Raw genomic sequence first — 21583 nt, forward strand, 5'->3', positions numbered from 1 at the left:
AATTTTGTTGTCTTCACAATTTTCTTTGCTGTCTGGTATTTCAACTTCTTGGTTCAATATCATCTTAAAATGCTATCTTATGATAAATATAAAATAAGAGAGGCTGAGAGCAGATTTGGAGGGGGGATACAACAAACAACTAAAAAAATAATGTTGTAAGATTTTTTGATTTTTTTTTAAAGTATGTTCAATATATTATTATATCACCTAAAAGTTTTTCTAAAATCATTTGTATCTTTCATGTTGTGTTGCAACCTCTTGTAATACATACTGTTTGTTTCCCTCTATATATATTCAAGTAAAGTAAATATACATACTGTTTGTGCATCTGGTTTATTGTGTTCTATGTTGTCATTTAAACATATAAACTTCCTGAAATTACAAAAATAATTCATAGCTGTTTGTTTGATAAATGAAAAAATTTCAAGTTCCTAATGTAAATCATAAACCTTCAAGAATTAATTGTCAACTTATTCACAAAGCATTTAATTGATAGCACTGTATAATTTTTGAAAATGATAAAAAAAGATGAGTTTTCTGGGAATGTTGAAAAGTACCAAAACTACTAAACTACCTGGGCATTTGTACACAAATTTAATGTTCACTCTTATAAAGATCTGATCAAGCTCTGTTCTACTTTTTGCTCTGGTTACTATTATATCAGCCAATGAAATTGGGGCCTTTAAATGCTGATACAATGTACATGATAAGTATTTTAATCAGATTGGTCCTCTTTCAAATCATACAAAAAATTTAAAACGATATCCTTAATTAAAGTAAAATTAGAATGATAAGATTTGCTTTTGTTCAATCAGTTGCAAAGAAGTCTCGATAAATCAAAATCATAATTTAAAGGCTATTCATATTTCAGACCAAAAATCCAGTTTTTGTATTTTTTTCATATTACTAGTAAGTACCAATATGTAATGACCATCAATTAAGGTATGATTTTTATTTTGTAAATACTATTATTGCCTGTTATAAAAAAAAACTTATACATCTCTTCTTAGTCTGGAATCGTGATGCTATCTCAATAAATCTACAGAATATGATATTTAATTCAGAATTGAAATCATTGATAATTTATAAAGATTCATTAAGATTTAATTCTTACAATCTTGTCTAGGCACTTATGCAAAGTTTGATAGCTGGGTAACTTTTATTTGTCAACTTTTGAATTCTTTTTGGATAAATGTGTTATTCATGATTAAACACATACAAAGGTTTTATTTTAAAGATAAGGTGTAAAGATTGACACCATTTCGTAATATAAAAGAACATACTTAGGATTTTTACGTAGATCATCAAGTTGTCCAACAACAGTAGATATGTTACTCTTTATCATTTTAAATGCTATCTCATGATCCTCCAATGTTACAAATCTGTAATATAAAATTTAGTTCTCATTAATCTATATGAACATCCTTCTTAAATGAAAATGTAACTGAATCACTTTATCAAATTTATCCAAGCTACTTATGATTTTTTTTCAATTGTTCAGAGTAAATACAAATATCTTAATAGTTACCACTTTGTACATATATATTTCAAATGGATCAGATACAATTTCTTCACTTACGAATTGTCATCCTCTGTAAAACGGTCCTCTTTATTACATTAAGGTAGCACAATACAAAGATTTTTCATCCCCAATCAGACATCTTTAAACTGATGTTATTCCACTCATATTTCTTATAATTTTATAAATGAGGTACCAAAAGAAAGAAGAAGGATTAATCTTTCAAATTGTGATAATTTCATTATGACATAATTATTACATCATTAATTGTTATGTAATTAGTTGCCATATTGTGATGTCTATACTTGAATGAATTTAGCTTCTTTGTTATTCATAGCATCCCAAAATATTTTATAGATTCTTGCACAACACAGTTTGACCTCCAAAACTGTGTCTCAGATTTTTCCTATTGTATTTCATTCTCTCATAAATCTTCAATGAAGTTTGCAACATCAATTCATAAGAGACCACTAAATTCAATTGGGTATAAAATTTGTTCTATTAATGTTTTTGGAAATCTGAGACACAGTTTTGGAGGTCAAGCTGTGTTGTACAAGAATATATAAAATATTTTGGGATGCTATGAAGAACAAAGAAGCTAAATTCATTCAAGTGTGGACATCACAATATAGCAACTATTTACATAACAATTTAATTATGTAATAATTATGTCATAATGAAATTATCACAATTTGAAAGATTAATCTTTCTTCTTTCTTTTGGTACCTCATTTATAAAATATAAAGAAGGATGAAATGAATTACATCAGTTTAAAGTTGTCTGATTGGGAGTGACAAAATCTTTGTATTGTGCTACCTTAAGACATTTATTTATTTAGATAACCAACTGATATGTGTCTGTGCTACCTTAAGACATTTATTTATTTAGATAACCAACTGATATGTGTCCAGAATCATTTTTTCGGTATTATAAGAAACAGAGTTGTCGACATTTGCAAAGGATTGGTATTTTGTAATAGAAGTAATAGTGAGAACCAGCAGTTTTTCTTCAAGGACCACCAGATATTAAAAGATTTTGAGAACTCTGAAGAAATAAGATGTTATAATACATACTTATGTTTTTGTCTTGATTTGAACTTTGATTGGATTAATTCCACCATTTCATCACAGTTGAGGAATAAAGTTCTTGTAGCTTGTGGCTAAAATACAATTAAAAAGTACTTAAAATCATAGTCTATAACAAAGTACATGTCTATGATAAAGTACATTGTCTATGATAAAATACATTGTCTTTGATAAAGAACATTGTCTTTAAAAAAGAACATTGTCTACGATAAAGTACATTGTCTATGATAAAGTACATTGTCTATGATAAAATACATTGTCTATGATAAAGTACATTGTCTATGATAAAGTACATTGTCTATGATAAAATACATTGTCTTTGATAAAGAACATTGTCTTTAAAAAAAAGAACATTGTCTATGATAAAGTACATTGTCTATGATAAAGAACATTGTCTATGATAAAATACATTGTCTTTGATAAAGAACATTGCCATTAAAAAAGAACATTGTCTATGATAAATTATATAGTTTTTGATAGAGTACATTGTGTTTGATAAAAGTACATTGCCTATGATAAATATTAATAATAGTGCAAAGTTTATGCTCTTATTTTAGATAAAACATATTACTCTAGAAAAAGATAGAAACGAAATAAAGAAAAACTAACCATATCTTTGTCATAATATGTTTCTACATCAGTAGGAGGTGGTCTTTCAATCTTTTTATCATCTGGTAGGTATTCAGAACAATTCTTTAATATATTTTCTAATCCACTCAATGTCTGCAAGTAAAGCAAACGTTATTACACCATGTATATCAATAAAAAATAAAATCTACTGGCAGGATATGTAAGGGTCTTAAAGAATTATTTAAGACCTCAGTAAAACATAGGTTAGTATTGGTCATTTTAAGAGAAATGAATTTATGTTCTCTGTAAATTAAGCTTTTGTTTTCAGGTGTAATGAATTTTCAATAAGTTTTGAAGTCTATCTCATTGGATGTTGTAAACTAGGAATATTTATCACTTTTTCTGTTTATGTCTTTTCTGTATAAAATTTAATAGTACAATGCAAATCTTAAATAAGTAAATAATGCAAAATACCCAGAGTCAAAGAATCATTACTGAAGGAAAAAGGCTAAACAATTTCTTATCATGAGTGGTTCCCCTTTAACTGGCATAATCACAAACTTTAACATGTAAAAACAAGGCAAAAGTTTCAAAGTCAGAAGACAATAGCTTCAGAGACAGAACGATCTAAATAATAGTTCTACAGTTGTATTAAAATGAAATGTTGTGAAAAGAATGTAAACTTACTTTTAAATCCAATGGTAAATCATAAAGTGATGCTGCTAATGTCCTTATCTCTCTATCTGATAAAGATCTGGAAATAGAAAATGTTAACAAAATATCAATCATTTCAAAAACTTATTCATTTCTAACAGTTTTAAGAAAATATTTATTGGTATTTTAAAGTTATCAATTGTTACCATAAGAAAATTCTGGAAAAAAGAACTGTCATGGCCAGACTTGCGAACAGGATGGGCAAATGCTCATTTTTATCTGTGCTGATGCAGAATACAAAATATTCTGATGTACATACATAAGGGTGCTCTTCAAAAGTAGCAATACAGCATATACACATACAATCTATAACAAAAAATAAACCAGATGCTCCGCAAGGCATAGCTTTATACGACCACAGAGGTCGAACCCTGAACAGTTGGGGCAAGTATGGACACAACATTCAAGCTTGATACAACTCTGAATTTGGATTGTGATTAAAAAGTTGACACAACATAGGTTTCTGACACAGAATGAATGTGGTCTAAGAACTTTAACTTAAAAACTTAATTTTTTTAAATTGGACATTTACCTATTATGGTCCAATATCCAAAATCTAAATATATGGTTAGATTCAGCTTATCAAAGAACCCCAAGAATTCAATTTTTGATGAAATCAAATAATGTACAATTTTTGACCCTTTAGACCTCAATGTGGACCAATTTGATAACCAGGCCCAAATATTAAAAATCCAAATACACGGTTAGATTTGGAATATCAAAGAACCCCAATAATTCAATTTTTGATGAAATCAAACAAAGTTTAATTTTGGACCCTTTTGGCCCCTAATTCCTAAACAGTTGGGACCAAAACTCCCAAAATCAATCCCAACCTTCCTTTTGTGGTCATAGACCTTGTGTTTAAATTTCATAGATTTCTATTTACTTATACTAAAGTTATTGTGCAAAAACCAAGAAAAATGCTTATTTGGGCCTTAATTCCTCAATTGTTGGGACCAAAACTCCCAAAATCAATCCCAACCTTCCTTTTGTGGTCATAAACCTTGTGTTAAAACTGCATAGATTTCTATTTACTTATACTAAAGTTATTGTGCGAAAACCAAGAAAAATGCTTATTTGTGCCCTTTTGGCCCCTAATTCCTAAACTGTTGGGACCAAAACTCCCAAAATCAATCCCAACCTTCCTTTTGTGGTCATAAACCTTGTGTTTAAATTTCATAGATTTTTATTTTCTTATACTAAAGTTATAGTGCGAAAACCAAATGTCTTAGGACGACGAGATGCCGCCAATGTCATACCAATATACAACCAAAATTTTTTAAATTTTTGCGGTCGTATAAAAATATAGTTGTTACTGTACATTAAGTTTTTGTCATTTATTTTATCCTACACAGAAATGATTTGTTTAAAGTGTGAAATTAAATTTTATTGGAAACATTAAACTTCCTAAATTGCATTTTTACATATGGGTGAAGTAAATGAACATTGTAGGTAAAAGTAAACTAAGAAAAGTTTTTTTTAATGTTTACCGTGACTTATCTGTATCCATCTCATCAAAGATTTCTTCTGCTGTCACATTACGTTTTACTCCCATCAAATAATAAAAATACGAGAAAGCAAACTGCATGTCGTCGGAACTACGAACTTTATGTGAAGATGTGATATCCCACTCTTCTGGAAACTTTTCATGAAGTTCATACATAACAGACCTATCAACAAAGTGTGGCATATGTCCAGGGACTTTTCTAGCAGTAAATCCAAACTCTCTGTTGTAGATTTTATTGACATGACGTAGTGAATCACCAAATGTATCTAAAAGTCTCCTTCTAGGAATGTAAACATCCTCTGTATATTGTTTCTGAAGAGCCTCTTTTCTCCTTATCTGAAAACAAAAAAAATACTGAAAAGTTAAATACAGTTAATTAAAGGGTAAAGGAGTAGGTCCAGTAAGACCCCTTTTTGGCCCCAAAATATAACAGTTTTACAAAATTGTTAAAATGTAAACTTTTAGTTATTTATTGGACAGTTGAATGCTTCTGTCACATAAATATGGGCTGTTTTTGACAATACAATGCACATATATCGGGTTGTAGCGCCATTAAGTCATGCTAAATTACTGAAATCTTCAAAATTCTAGCATTTTAGTTAAGTTTTAGACGGTTTCCGTGTAAAACGAAAGTGGCCGCATTCGTGTTCATCCTTAATATTGAAATGTAAGTTGTATTTTATGATAATACATAACATATATAAAGGTTGTGGATGAACACGGATGCGGCCACTTTCATTTTTGACAAAAACCATCTGTAAAGTGACATTTTTCAGCATATTTGGTAGATTTTTCATATTTGAGCTGGAATCGGATCGTTTTTAATGACTAAATCAGTTAAAATCTTTCACATAAACTAATTGAATCAAGTGAAATAGAACACTTAAGTGTTTAAAAAGTGGTCAAAATCTTTCGTCAGATGAAACTGAAATTTGAGGCCAAAATGAGTCCTTACCGGACCTTCTCCTTTGCCATTATCAATTTTTTTTTTTAATTTTCATTTCTCTGTGGTGTCAAAATATCTCAAATTATGGTACACTGAAATGTTGCCTATGAACTTATAAAACATAAGCATATCATCATTTGTCATATCATAGCAGCCTTGTTTTTGTATTAATTGATTAATTGTTGGTTTGTTTAGAGGTAGTTGGAATATTTCATGACAATCTAGGACAATGTGATATTACTTATAGACATTTATCATACAAATAACTACAACTAAAATCCTACCTTTTCAAATTTCCCAAATACATTTTTCTCTTCCCATGGGAAATGTCCTTCATCTGTATATTGTCTTCCTGATTTTAGCATGTCTTCTAACGTCTTGTACGAATAATCATTTTGCCTATAAACTGGTACCTTATCTTCCTGATTCATTTGAAGAATAGGAACCTCTACAAAGCTAAGTAATTTTCTGACAACTGGTTTAGTGAATGAGGTATCATTCTTTGGAGGGTACCTCAAATATTCCTGATATTTCAGCCACAGTGTCATCTGTTCAATCCTAAAACCTTTCTCTGTTATATCACCTATTAAAACACATAAGTCAAATTGTAGCAGGGTTTTCATTTTGTCTTGTGCAGTCAACCTGTACCTTTTTTCAATTGCACAACTTCAGTTCCAGTGTAACTATAGATTGAAAAATTTTGAAACTTTGCACTGGAATTAAAATTAACTTTAAAAGAAACAAACATGTTTTAATTCATTTAAACAATATGCTTCAGCTGAAATAGTGCTTTTCTCTATTGATGTAAAATATGTATGAGTCTATAATAGCTATAAATCAACATATCTTATTAAGTTGATCATAGCTCTTATTGAATAATGCACAAACAAATATTAACCCTCATTTTTCTCTTTTACCAGAGCTTCATACTGTATCTTGATGAATTCTGGTAGATCTATGTTTGTGAGGTTAACATGTTCTGGCAACGCCTTTTGATCTACTGGTTTGGGTTTTACTTGTCTGAAATAAAAATTAAACAAACATACTTAATATAAACAATATATACACAATATATAGCAGCGATTCATAAATCCTTCTTGAAATAAATAAAGTTATTATGATATACCTACTTACTTTTGTACGTAATGGTACCTTCTTTCACAACAAACTTTCTTTATACCCATTTGAACACAAGTACTTTCTACAAAAAGGCCACATACTTTAAATAGTCAATAACTAGTTATCTGTATTATATACCTTGCACATTTTTGGCTTTATAAAATAACTCTGGAAAAATTTAGCTACTGATTTTGGTGTTTTTTTTTTCTTTTACCTTAAAAAATACAATAGTTTAGGGGATATACTTTTATTTAAATATGCCTTTCTGCTGTCATGTTTAAAGACAGATGGTTAAAAAAAATGCTACTGTCCTGAATATGCGTGTAATAATTGCTAGAGAAAATTAGACAGTCCTCAATCAATCTATCACACATCATTCGTAGCTCAATTTATACTCTTTGCACTGCCTGTCCTAAATAATAAATAATAAACCATCACCTCATCAAGTCAATAAAACCTCAACATCAGCTGCTCCGAAATGGGATACAAAAGTATACTCCCCCACTCACAAAACAACTTGCTAGTCCAATTACTGTAAATTTGGAAATTATTGCATGCATTTATTATTGCCATTGTTGGACGTTCTACACATTGATTGATTGTTGGTTGGTTGCATCATGTCTAGTGGCAGATATTTCTACGTTCAACACAAATGCAAGTTTTTTTATTATTAAAATGTGATTTTTTACTATTGCAATACATATCTAGTTGCAAGTTTTGCTTTAGTAAAATCTTCCAACAATGTTCAGAATTTACTTTACCAATAACACTTACATAAGTTCCTCTGCTACTTCATACACCACTGGTAGTTCAATCTCTTTCTCCACAGTTACATTTGCTGTTTTATTAACTTTATCTACAGTCTGTAACACTTCCAAGGTTTTATTTTCTTGTGTAGTATCTACCATCACAGTAAAATTATACTGGAATGAATAAGGTATAATCTACTTTAAATGCATGATAAACAATATTCTCTAATAAGGACTAACAGTTTGTTTTGTTGCACTGATAAATCATAATTGTTAATGCATGATATAAATTAATGTTTACCAATAATGAGTTACAATTTGTTCTTATGTTGAGCTGCTACACCATTATCCCAAGTTAAAGGGGAGTTTGAGTGCTCAAAAACATGTTTGAAACCACTACTTTCTTTATGTGTCTGTTTCAAGTCAGAAGCCTGTAATGCAGTGGTAGCCATTTAATGCTGTTTGCAAAATTTGTTTTTTATTTATTGGTTTGTAATAAATCAAGCTGCTGGTTGTTTCTCATTTGATTTTGTTTTCACATTTTGTCATGTCAGGGTCTTTTACAGCTGACTAAAGGGTATTCAGTTTCCTCATTGTTAAAAACCTATAGTTTCTTAAATCAAAGTCTTAAGGTCTATTGTTGATAGTTGTCCCACTGGCAGTCCTATCATATTTCCGTATTCTTTATATAATGTAAGTTCTTTTGGCGACCAGATGGTTCAGTAAGAAAGCTTCTTAGAACTATTCCCTTCAGGACTGTAACTGTTTGTAATCTGGAAGCTGAGACTGTCTAATATCATTTAAAAGGATGAAAGTTGATCAATTCTATTTCAAATATACATGTACTTAATTTACCTGGAATTTCTGTGTAACATTTGCATAATGTCCTTTTAGATGAATGTGGAGTTTGGTGGCATTGTGACCTTTATTGAACACCATGGTGATGACCTTGAACTTGTTAGCTACAGCTATTGCCTTGACAACAGATGACTTCTCATATTCTGCTGATTCTACACTTCCTTTGTCTGTCATCAGGGTTGTCATGTTAAAGTACACAATTACCTCACCTAAAATCAATAATATTGGTTACAAACTAAATTCATATGCATAATTCAACTGAGGCATCAAGTTTTAAATCATTGTAAAAATCTAAAAAATTTTAGGAAAATGATGCAAAATTATGGTAAAAGTTCTCATACTGTAAATTTTGGAAATAGTTGTGTTCATGTATATTTGCAATTGTTGAACAATGGGTGAAAAGTGCAAGACTGTGACCTATAATTGTTAATTTCTGTGTCATTTTGGTCTCTTGTGGAGAGTTGTCTCATTGGCAATCATACCACATCTTCTTTTTTATAAGATCAACTTTTTACAATTTCAGGAATGCTGATTACAATGTTACAAAATTTTATTAATAAAGTGTTGCAAAACCTTTCTCGTTGTAATTTCAGAATATAAAAACCTCAAAGAAAATTTCAGAATTTATAGCATTTGATGCTTATATATGAAGTAAACGTCCCCCTTAATCTACCATCAGAAAAATTTATAAAAGTGAAGACCATTATATGACGAACAAGCATTTTTAACAATGACTTGTATGGCTCTCCATGCAAGCTAACCTAATCAAATCTTATCCAAATTAAGAAGAATAACCAACCCATACATAAAAGAATTACAATGTACTACATGTCACATAAGTTGTAAATTGATTTTAAAGTATACCCTACCTTTTGGTACTATAATTGACATACCTGCCAACTTTCACGATTTAGGCGTGTATTACACGATTTTGACCCTTTGTCACGATTGCACGATCGTGATCGTGAAAAACCCTCTAAAACACGATTTTGTGAAAATCTACACGAAAAATATGATGGTTCCCGATTTTGAACTGTGTCCAAGGAAGACATTCGTGTTCAGCCAATCAAATTCTATGTTTCTCATGATCAAATTAATCAGCCAATCAAAAACGTTTTCTCTCAAGATAATTCTAACATCCTAGATTTTGAACTTGTGTTGATTTCCTCTGTTTTTTAAAATCGTAAACATGGCAAATGGTTTTTCACCTGCAAGGAGGTTCTTACACAGAATAAGAATAAAAGCATGGTTGATTGACAAACTTCAATGATGCAGTACTACCATAAAGATAATAAATAGTAGTTTATTCACTAATTTATTGATATTTCACTTGCTGTAACAAATGATATGTAAATGTATTCAATTAAAATACCAAATCATTTAATGTACTATTCTTTATTTTTCACATGGACAAAACAAAAAAACCCACATGAGGAATCCCTTAAATGAGGCACTTCCCTTAGTCAAGGGGTCATTTTACTTCTGTGAAAAATAAAAATGAAAAAATGTAGATTTTTATTTAACTTAAAAATGGGAAATTCTGACATTATATTTAGAACTACTTTTCTAAATGTGGGGTCCAATTATTTTGAAAAATAAAGAAGATATACATGATATATTAGGCCATGAACATATCATAATACTTGGACATGTGTTGACCATATTATACCAGATAGATCATAAGATGTATAATTCTTTGGGAAAAGTTACTTCTAATAATATGAATATCACTCAGAAAATGTGTTCAGTTTTACTTAAAAAGTGGTTTTTAATGTCCTTACATTGAGGGGATACCCCTAGGTGTTGTTCTCAACCTGATAAAGGTCTTTCTTTGTGCATAATTTTAAATTGGAAAAGTCAACAATTATTTAATATCCTTACACATGAAATTAATTCCTGGTCTTGCAGCTAAATGTTCATCTTTTCTACTGATATATAATAACTAGAATCATGCAAATAAACTTTAGAAAAAGGCATGTAAGCTATCTTACAAATATGACACTTTTTCTAGACCACAAAACAGCACATGCAAAATAGTCGTCGCAAAGAATTGTAACCTTTGAAATAAATTGTTGTCGCGCACTAAAACCCCCATGGGCACTTTCAAAACTTGGCAGGTATGAATTGATTTTATTAAAAGTATACCCTACCTGTTGGTACTATAATTGATTTTATTAAAAGTATACCCTACCTTTTGGTACTATAATTGAATTTTTAAAGTGAATCCTACCTTTTGGTACTATAATTGATTTTATTAAAAGTATACCCTACCTGTTGGTACTATAATTGATTTTATTAAAAGTATACCCTACCTGTTGGTACTATAATTGATTTTATTAAAAGTATACCCTACCTGTTGGTACTATAATTGATTTTATTAAAAGTATACCCTACCTTTTGGTACTATAATTGATTTTATTAAAAGTATACCCTACCTGTTGGTACTATAATTGAATTTTTAAAGTGAATCCTACCTTTTGGTACTATAATTGATTTTATTAAAAGTATACCCTACCTGTTGGTACTATAATTGATTTTATTAAAAGTATACCCTACCTGTTGGTACTATAATTGATTTTATTAAAAGTATACCCTACCTTTTGGTACTATAATTGAATTTTTAAAGTGAATCCTACCTTTTGGTACTATAATTGATTTTATTAAAAGTATACCCTACCTGTTGGTACTATAATTGATTTTATTAAAAGTATACCCTACCTGTTGGTACTATAATTGATTTTATTAAAAGTATACCCTACCTGTTGGTACTATAATTGATTTTATTAAAAGTATACCCTACCTGTTGGTACTATAATTGATTTTATTAAAAGTATACCCTACCTGTTGGTACTATAATTGATTTTATTAAAAGTATACCCTACCTTTTGGTACTATAATTGAATTTTTAAAGTGAATCCTACCTTTTGGTACTATAATTGATTTTATTAAAAGTATACCCTACCTTTTGGTACTATAATTGATTTTATTAAAAGTATACCCTACCTGTTGGTACTATAATTGATTTTATTAAAAGTATACCCTACCTATTGGTACTATAATTGATTTTATTAAAAGTATACCCTACCTTTTGGTACTATAATTGAATTTTTAAAGCGAATCCTACCTTTTGGTACTATATACTCTGTAACACTTGTTTCCAGTTTATAGCCTATAAGTTGATCATATTTAGATGTACCACAATCTCCAACATCAAAACCACACGGCTTTACATTACATGTCTGAAAAATCAAAAACTTTTTTTTAAATAATGATCATAATTTACCTATCCAATGTTGACAAATTAAGTTAGAGATAACAAATAAAGACACCCGCATAGGAGCTGGAATGGGCAAAAATGCTCACACCTTACAAATAATAACTGGACATATGTTAAACTGGACCCCTGTTGTGTTCACTTATCACTACACTGACAACAGGTATGGCCTAAATCCCATGGTCAGAATTCTGACCACGGGATTTAATAATTCGACGAGACTAGTACATGATGGGCTATGTTTAATTATGTATTATACTGATAGCAAATCAAAAAAAATTAGCACATTTATTACCCTACTGAGTTCTTAAGGGAACAAAAGATACCGGCTCAGTTTGTCAAGAACATGTTAACACACTCGTTGGTCATTTATCTGCCCTACTACCATGGGGTTAATTAACAGATACTTGTTTATTTTGCGGCATCGCAGTATTAACATTTGAGGTCAATTTCCTATCACTTTAATTGGCCAATTTTATTAGTGAATCGTTGAATTTGTAAGACTCGTCCAATTAATGCCAATGTGACAATAGCTCCAACCCGTTCCTTCGGTGCGAAGCTATAGATAGAAAAGCGGACCAGTTTAGACATATGAGTGACAATTTTTTTTTTAATTCATTGAAAATAATGAAAATTCACAGAGAAAAACTAGAGGCTCTAAAGAGCCTGTGTCGCTCACCTTGGTATATGTGAATATTAAACAAAAGAAGCAGATAGATTCATGACAAAATTGTGTTTTGGTGATGGTGATGTGTTCGTACATCTTACTTTACTGAACATTCTTGCTGCTTACAATTATCTCCATCTATAATGAACTTGGCCCAGTAGTTTCAGTGGAAAATGTTAGTAAAATTTTAAAAATTTTATGAAAATTGTTAAAAATTGCCTATAAAGGACAATAACTCCTTAGGGGGTCAATTGACCATTTCAGTCATGTTGACTTATTTGTAAATCTTACTTTTCTGAACATCACTGCTGTTTACAGGTTTCTCTATCTATAATAGTATTCAAGATAATAACCAAAAACAGCAAAATTTCCTTAAAATTTCCAATTTAGGGGCAGCAACCCAACAACGGGTTGTCCGATTCATTTGAAAATTTAAGGGCAGATAGATCTAGAGCTGGTAAACAATTTTACCCCTGTCAGATTTGCTCTAAATGCTTTGGTTTTTGAGTTATAAGCCAAAAACTGCATTTTACCCCTATGTTCTATTTTTAGCCGTGGCGGCTATCTTGGTTGGATGGCTGGATCAACGGACACATTTTTTAAATTAAATACCCCAAAAATGATTGTGGCCAAGTTTGGATTAATTTGGCCCAATAGTTTCAGAGGAGAAGATTTTTTGTAAAAGATAACTAAGATTTACAAAAAAATGGTTAAAAATTGACTATAAAGGGCAATAACTCCTTAAGGGGTCAGCTGACCATTTCGGTCATGTTGACTTATTTGTAAATCTTACTTTGCTGAACATTATTGCTGTTTACAGTTTATCTCTATCTATAATAATATTCAAGATAATAACCCAAAACAGTAAAATTTCCATAAAATTACCAATTCAGGGGCAGCAACCCAACAACTGGTTGTCCAATATATCTGAAAATTAAAGGGCAGATAGATCTTGACCTGATGAACAATTTTTCCCCCGTTAGATTTGCTCTAAATGCTTTGGTTTTTGAGTTATAAGCCAAAAACTGCATATTACCCCTATGTTCTAATTTTAGCCGTGGCGGCCATCTTGGTTGGTTGACCGGGTCAACGGACACATTTTTTAAACTAGATACCCAAATGATGATTGTGGCCAAGTTTGGGTTAATTTGGCCAAGTAGTTTCAGAGGAGAAGATTATTGTAAAAGATTACTAAGATTTATGAAAAATGGTTAAAAATTGACTGTAAAGGGCAATAACTCCTAAAGGGGTCAATTGACCATTTCAGTCATGTTGACTTATTTGTAAATCTTACTTTGCTGAACATTATTGCTGTTTACAGCATATCTCTATCTATAATAATATTCAAGATAATAAACAAAAACAGTAAAATTTCCATAAAATTACCAATTCAGGGGCAGCAACCCAACAACAGGTTGTCCGATTCATCTGAAAATTTCAGGGCAGATAGATCTTGACCTGATGAACAATTTAACCTCTGTCAGATTTGCCCTTATTGCTTTGGTTTTTGAGTTATAAGCCAAAAACCGCATTTTACCCCTATGTTCTATTTTTAGCCATGGCGGCCATCTTGGTTGGTTGGCCGGGTCACCAGACACATTTTTTAAACTAAATACCCCAATGATGATTTTGGCCAAGTTTGGTTAAATTTGGCTTAGTAGTTTCAGAGGAGAAGATTTTTGTAAAAGCTAACGACGGACGACGGACGCCAAGTGATGAGAAAAGCTCACTTGGCCCTATGGGCCAGGTGAGCTAAAAATGTGCTACTATTGTTACAACTCATCATTGTCAAGCTTCTGGTCATTCTGTTTAATTGTTCTTGCAAATAGAGTGACAGAAATATGCATTGAATAAATGGACAGACAGACAAGGTGCTTACAACATAGCCTCCACTCCTTGAATGAGGTACAAATATTTATTCTAAGTCTACTGATACTTTTTCATCAGAGTTTGAAGCCAGTCAAGTAATACAGGAAATCCATGTACTTACAGTATCACAATATCTATCTGCCAGCCAGGAATCAGCACATCCTTTGTTACAATGTTCTACAAACAAAAGAAAAACAAATAATAAATAATCTCACTCTCTTCCCAAAATTCACTTTATTTCCTGTTCAAATAATCAATCCAAATCTTCCAATCAGTTGTTTCTCAAATATGGATATAAACTAAAGATGCTGATGAATAGGTTCTACACACAAGGAATGTTCCACTTCCACAAGTTTGATAACTTGGTATATCATGTCATGCCCTTTTCTTGAACAAAAACCGTAGCATATATATTAGTTAATATTTCGCTCACAGAGTGTGAAAAAGAATATAATTGATTGATTGACAGGATTTAATTGGGAAAACAAGCCAATGATTAGGGAATTAACTGGAGTTTATTTGTATCAGTTTTTGATACTATTGTATGATACATTACCTTTCTGATCATTATACCAGCCAACACCACCACTCCAATGTCCTGCTCCTGCCTGTACATTACTACCTGTATAATAGTAATATATCATTAAATCAATGCACAGCTCACATCATCAAGAGATATCTAAATCTAATGCCAAATTATTCAAACTTTGTGTCATACTGTGTAAACATGTGATTCTTTTTAAAATGAAACTTTAAGATGTACTTTGGATTCATTATTAATTGTCTGATACTAATTTTCTTGGATTTCTTGGGTACAGGGAAACCACGAATTGAAAGGTTCAACTTATTACAAATTTTCTTAATGAATGTATGCTGACTTTTTTCAAAACCACAAAATTAAATATCCACCAATAGGCAAGTTCTCTCAAACCACGAAAATTGGTACCCACGAAAATAAATGAATCCACAGTATTCGGCAACAAATAACTTATTAGTCTCCTTGTCAACTATAACTTTAAATCTTGATAACAAAAATATGCTTGTGTTGAGTTGTTCAGTGGACCGTGAAATTGGCGTAAACAATCTAATTTGGCATTTTAATTAGAAAGATCATATCATAGGGAACATGTGTACTAAGTTTCAACTTGATTTGACTTCAACTTTATTAAAAACTACCTTGACCAAAAACTTTAACCTGAAGCAGGACAGACAGACGAATGGACGGATGAATGAAATGAATGAATAGACCAACAAATGAACAGACAGACAGACAGACAAACGCAGGCACAGACCAGAAAACATAATGCCCCTCTACTATGGTAGGTGGGGCATATATCTTAGGTCGGGCATATAAACACCTTTATCCAACATATTACATGTGTAAAAAAAACTTTAAAATGTGGCTTAAATTGTCTACCTACAGTGCATCATAAATTAACTACAAGCCATTTAATAGAACAACTGACCATGACAATCTCCGCCATCCCATTCACATTCAGTGTTGTTACAGGCCTTATCACAGTAGCCATCTTTAATCCACGACGATGGACATCCCTCATTACAGTTAGGTACTGGCCATGTTAAATATACCTTAAATGTAAATTAATAAATATAGATGTGTCATCTAACATAGATCTGTGAAGATGGTCATCCTCAGTAAGTTACTTATCATATATATCACTAACACAAAATACTGACACATAAAACAGCTAAAATAGTCAAAACACAGTCAAATCATGCCTATCATCACCTCCATACAATACCGAGGTACAGTGTCTTAATGTCAACTATAGGATAATTTGGAGTTGAGTATGATGTCCATTATCACTGTACTTGTATACATATTTTTTAAGGGGCCAGCTGAAGGACACCTACGGTGCGGGAGTTTCTCGCTACATTGAAGACACATTGGTGGCCTTCGGCTGTTGTCTGCTCTATGGTTGGGTTGTTGTCGCTTTGACATATTCCCCATTTCCTTTCTCAATTTTATAGTATTATCCTATGACCAACCTTTTAACTCATCTAAGATTGAATCTTATCCTTAACTATTTTTTTTATTGAAGGTCATGATTTTCTCTGGGCACTCTGACTTCCTCTGCCTATAAAGACTGACTGCCATGAGACAGAATAATAGTGCTGAACCCTTAATAATCCAGATAACTTTAAAAGAGGATTGCAGAATAACATCTACCTTTTTAAAACCATGATCTTCTGGTTCTCTACTTTTCAGCACTTGATTTGTGATTTTCACTTTGTGAACCTTTTAAAACTTCAAAAATAGTACAACTTTCAAACCATACCTTATATCCGTCGCTGTAGGTGTAAAAATCATCAGGCCATACATCCTTACCAAACATAACATCATCATTCATGTAAATAAACTTCTGTGATAGACCAGGTATTTTGTGGATGTTGGCCTCTATGGCAGGAGAACTAAATGTTGGTAGATGTGTTGTGTTTGTGAATATCTCCTGCAAACAGATGTGGAAGTATTTTATGATGGGCACTTTATAGATTAGCAATGGTGATTGAAAAAAGAGGTAGTTTCGTTATAATTTGTACAATGCATTTCATTTTACACTAAAATGTTAAAATGTTTGTGTAGAATAAATTTTGTAATTAGATGTTTACCACAAAATAAAAGATATTTAGAATCAGATTCCCCTTTACCCTCACAGCTCGAGGGGGCTCCAATATATGGTGGAATCTCCAAGTACATACAACAATACATTTTTCAAATTTTCCCCAATACTGTGTATTCATTAATTTTTCGTGGGTACTAATTTTGGTGGATTGAGGAATCTTTGTATTTTCGTGGCTATTTGATTTCGTGGTTTTTCTTAAGGTCTACATACAAGCATAGGAAAAGTACTTTGTTGAACATTTAAATTTGTGGTTCACCTGTAACAACAAATTAACGAAAATTGGTTTCCTACGAATAATAATGAATCGACAGTATACAATATTAATCTGACCTGATGTGTAACAATAGTAAGTCTAGAGCTCTCCATGTTTAACCAGTATGGTATTTGACCATTGGTGATGATGTAAACATGTCTGACCCATGGAGCAAACCTCTCTAGAGATCGTAAGGAATACCGCAATTCTTCATTATCCTCAAATCTACTAGCTGATATATCAGAATCTTTTCTGAACTGAAATTCAAATCATAACATTGTGTTTATGTTTAACATTGATTTTTTTTAAATTTAATCTTCAGATAAATGTTGCACTATTGGTAGATAACGTCTACTTTAGAAAGAGTGAAGTGGCATTTTCTTTGCATAAACACTAAATAAATCAAGTAACAATCTTTTAAATAGTCCCTAATTTTCAAATAAAAAAAGTTGTCTAAGTGTTTTCAGAAGCATTAAATTATGGGGAAAGAAATATTGAGTAATTTGTCATTTTATTCAAAATCACGGGCGAATTTTTCATGCATTTTCAGAACAGAAAATTAAACAAAGGTGCTTGTTAGGACATGAATTATTTTGTGATATTTGCACTAGTCTCTGTTCTATAAACATGGAGCATAATTCAATTTTTTTGCTGATAATCATTGTCTAAGAATTTAGTAAGTGTAAACAACTATTGATATTTAAAGGTATTCAAACAGATGAATAAATGAAGGAAGTTTAGAGTTACTCACATCTCTCAAGTCCCATACTAAGTTAGCAGCACTAAATGTTGGTTTCTTTCCTTCAAGTGTGAAATTCTCAATCTGAAATGAAATAGCTAACAGTGATCTAGTGGAAACAATGCTTAAATCACAAAAGAAGATTGCATGTTTTGAGGCTTTTATAAAGGATTAGTTCAGGTAAGGGCCGATTTTGGCCTCAAATTTCAGGTTCATCTGATGAAAGATTTTGGACACTTTGAAACACTTATGTGTCTATTTCAGTTGATTCAATCAGTTTATGTGAAAGATTTTAACTGATTTACTGATAAAAATTGCTCTGATTCAAGCTTAAATATGAAAAATCTATCAAATATGCCCAAAAATGTCTTTTTTCAGATGGTTTTCGTCAATAATGAAAGTGGCCCAATCCGTGTTCATCCTCAACCTTTATATATGTTGTGTATTATCATCAAATATAACTTTCATTTCAATATCAAGAATGAACACAAATGCGGCCACTTTTATTTAATACGGAAACCGTCTAAAATTTAACTAAAATGCTAAAATTGTGAAGATTTCAGTAATTTAGCATGACTTAATGATGCTAGTACCCGATATATGTGCATTGTATTTTCAAAAACAGCCCTTATTTATGTAGCAGAAGCATTCTACTTTCCAATAAATAACAAAAGTTTACATTTTAACAATTTTATAAAACTGCTATATTTTGGGGCCAAAACTTTACTTTTTTCAAATTACTCATACCATTATTTATAACATTCTTTTTAAACCAGCAACATCCGATCAGCCTGATCGGTAAGACATGCGCAATTAAGACTTGACTGATAAGGTGATGTAGGAGGTACAAGATGTATATAAACAGCAGCTGATAAATGTAAACAAAACAAATGCACATGCTTGGGGAATTTGTAGCAGACGATTTAATTATCTTATCCACTGTGGTCAAAATAGTTATGGTTTGTAGTAGATATTATTACAAAAATAAAAGAAAACAAATATTTACTTACAATTATGTTTTAATGATTTGACTTAAAAAATATGAGATCAAATATCATAAATCCAAGTAAATTTGAACTAACTGATCCCAGATTTCAGACCACATGTTATAAGATTTCCTTTTCAAAACTTTTACTTTTACTTGTCTTCGTGGGTTTTTTGCATCTTGCACAGTATTTAATGATGTGGTTTGCCTATTTACATGTTCATTCCAATCCAATACAGCTAGATTTGTCCGAAGAATATAAACTTGTTTGGAGAAGTTAATTCTCTTGTCGTGATATTGAAGAATGGCATTATTGAAACTTTCCACATAATAATTGTCCATACAATGAACATAATCAGTTGGCGATTTATATACCTGGGTGTTCATTAGAGCCCGACCTAATAACATCTCTGCTTTGGGATCCTTGATTAAATATTTAGTTGGTTCATAATTTGAATCAGTTTTACACCTTGATAATTCACTGCAGTGTTCGTGATTGTTCTTATAATGTTCAACTATATTCAATAGACTTAGTTTAAGTTTCACTGGATCCTTATTACAATTTTTCATTGCCCAATACAGATGAGTTTTTATACTTGCTGCTTTGTCCGATAACTCAGGGTGCCACGTTTGTCCTTCCTTGTATCTTGGTCCAGAACAAATGGTCTTGATTTCTTTGGCTATGTTTTTGGTGGCATGCCAGGTATCATTTGTTGATTCTGTGTCAATTCCATTAATACGGATAAATTTGTTAACACTGGTATTTCTGTCATGACAGTGAACACGAATTTTCACCTCGTACTCATCTCTGAGATTTTTAAAATATTCGTAAATCCTCTCTGTTCCTATAAGTTCATGTTTTTGTGCACTTGTACAATCCACTTTTGAAATTGTTTCAACACGTAAAACTTTGTGTGTTCTGGCACCAAGGCAAACGACGTCTGTGTACATAGAGTTTTTTCTGGTACCATGTCTTGCATCAGTTACAATATCGATACCTTCTTGAAGTTCTTCATAGGACGCGATTTCCTCCAAAAGAGCAGTTTCATATGACTCTTTCACCAGCTGTGACACTACAGGGGCATATTTCTGGAAAATACTATTCAGCGTAGTCTCCCCAATAGTACCAATGTTAGATGCCTGACAAAATCTGGAATATTGATTTGGTAGGATTCCTGACACATAAAATCCATGAGACATTCTTAAATTACACAGATATTTGTCTCCCATATACGGTGAGCTTGACCAGAGAAGTTCATGTTTTTTCTCACATTTAAGTTTGCATACTCCAACATGACCCTTAATATCAGTTGAGTAAAGATGCAACTGACTTTTACAAACTTTTCCATGGTTTATCACTCTTTTGATAAGGTTCTCGATTGATGTTTCGGCAGTGACAAAAAGTTTCTGAGTTGATGTTTCCTCATTACATGATGTAAAAGAACAGTCCAAAAATGGTATATTGTTTTCCTCAGCCATATGTTGATCTTCATCTAGTTGTGTTATATTGTTTTTGATGTAGAATGTCATTACTTCAAATAACATGTCTTTATTTGTAGTCCTGTTTGGGTTCCCACCACCCATTGCCTTTTTAATGTCATTGGTCATTCCATATATCAAGTTTTTCTCATCAATAGATCCAGAAGAAAAATTAATTTTTCCTTCAATAGGTTTTGGTTTTTCTTTCCTCATGTCATTCCTTCTTTTAACACTCTCAACTTTATCTTTTAAATATTTTCTTTTTTCTGCAGGTTGAATATTCTCATTCATATTTACGGCAAGTACTTCCATGATTATGAAAAATTCTATTTCTAAATTTCCCTCCAAAATTTGATAGCTACTGATGTTGGACATTCCAATTTTCACTCAAAGCAGGGGTGAATGAAAATTAAATTTTATTCTAAAAACAGATATATGTTTCTATACTTTTTCGCAAGGGTTTTTGGAAGATATAATTCAATATTTTTGAGATCTTACTTGTATTTGTAATGCAATTATTGAAAACTTTCCCTCAAAAATAAATTATATGTGGGTTTCCCCCCACTGTCAAAATGCTAGACTTCACTATTTATCTGGGGTGAACT

General features: G+C 31.4%; 1 protein-coding gene across 1 annotated transcript in view; it reads right to left on the bottom strand.

The window, feature by feature from the left end:
- Positions 1-21583, bottom strand: part of LOC143082479 (N-acetylglucosamine-1-phosphotransferase subunits alpha/beta-like) — a 40517-nt gene that overhangs the window by 5200 nt on the left and 13734 nt on the right. Inside the window, exons 8-24 of the mRNA XM_076258162.1 lie at positions 18527-18598; positions 17853-18032; positions 17178-17348; positions 16344-16467; positions 15434-15499; positions 14999-15054; positions 12192-12306; positions 9065-9276; positions 8235-8383; positions 7240-7361; positions 6626-6924; positions 5379-5731; positions 3862-3928; positions 3214-3327; positions 2593-2678; positions 1284-1382; positions 318-372 (exon numbers count right to left, since the gene is read on the bottom strand). Coding sequence (XP_076114277.1) covers positions 318-372; positions 1284-1382; positions 2593-2678; positions 3214-3327; positions 3862-3928; positions 5379-5731; positions 6626-6924; positions 7240-7361; positions 8235-8383; positions 9065-9276; positions 12192-12306; positions 14999-15054; positions 15434-15499; positions 16344-16467; positions 17178-17348; positions 17853-18032; positions 18527-18598 — 2340 coding nt within the window. The remainder of the gene's footprint in view (positions 1-317; positions 373-1283; positions 1383-2592; positions 2679-3213; positions 3328-3861; positions 3929-5378; positions 5732-6625; positions 6925-7239; positions 7362-8234; positions 8384-9064; positions 9277-12191; positions 12307-14998; positions 15055-15433; positions 15500-16343; positions 16468-17177; positions 17349-17852; positions 18033-18526; positions 18599-21583) is intronic.

Source organism: Mytilus galloprovincialis, chromosome 7 (genome assembly GCF_965363235.1).
Source record: "Mytilus galloprovincialis chromosome 7, xbMytGall1.hap1.1, whole genome shotgun sequence".
Lineage (NCBI taxonomy): Eukaryota > Metazoa > Mollusca > Bivalvia > Mytilida > Mytilidae > Mytilus > Mytilus galloprovincialis.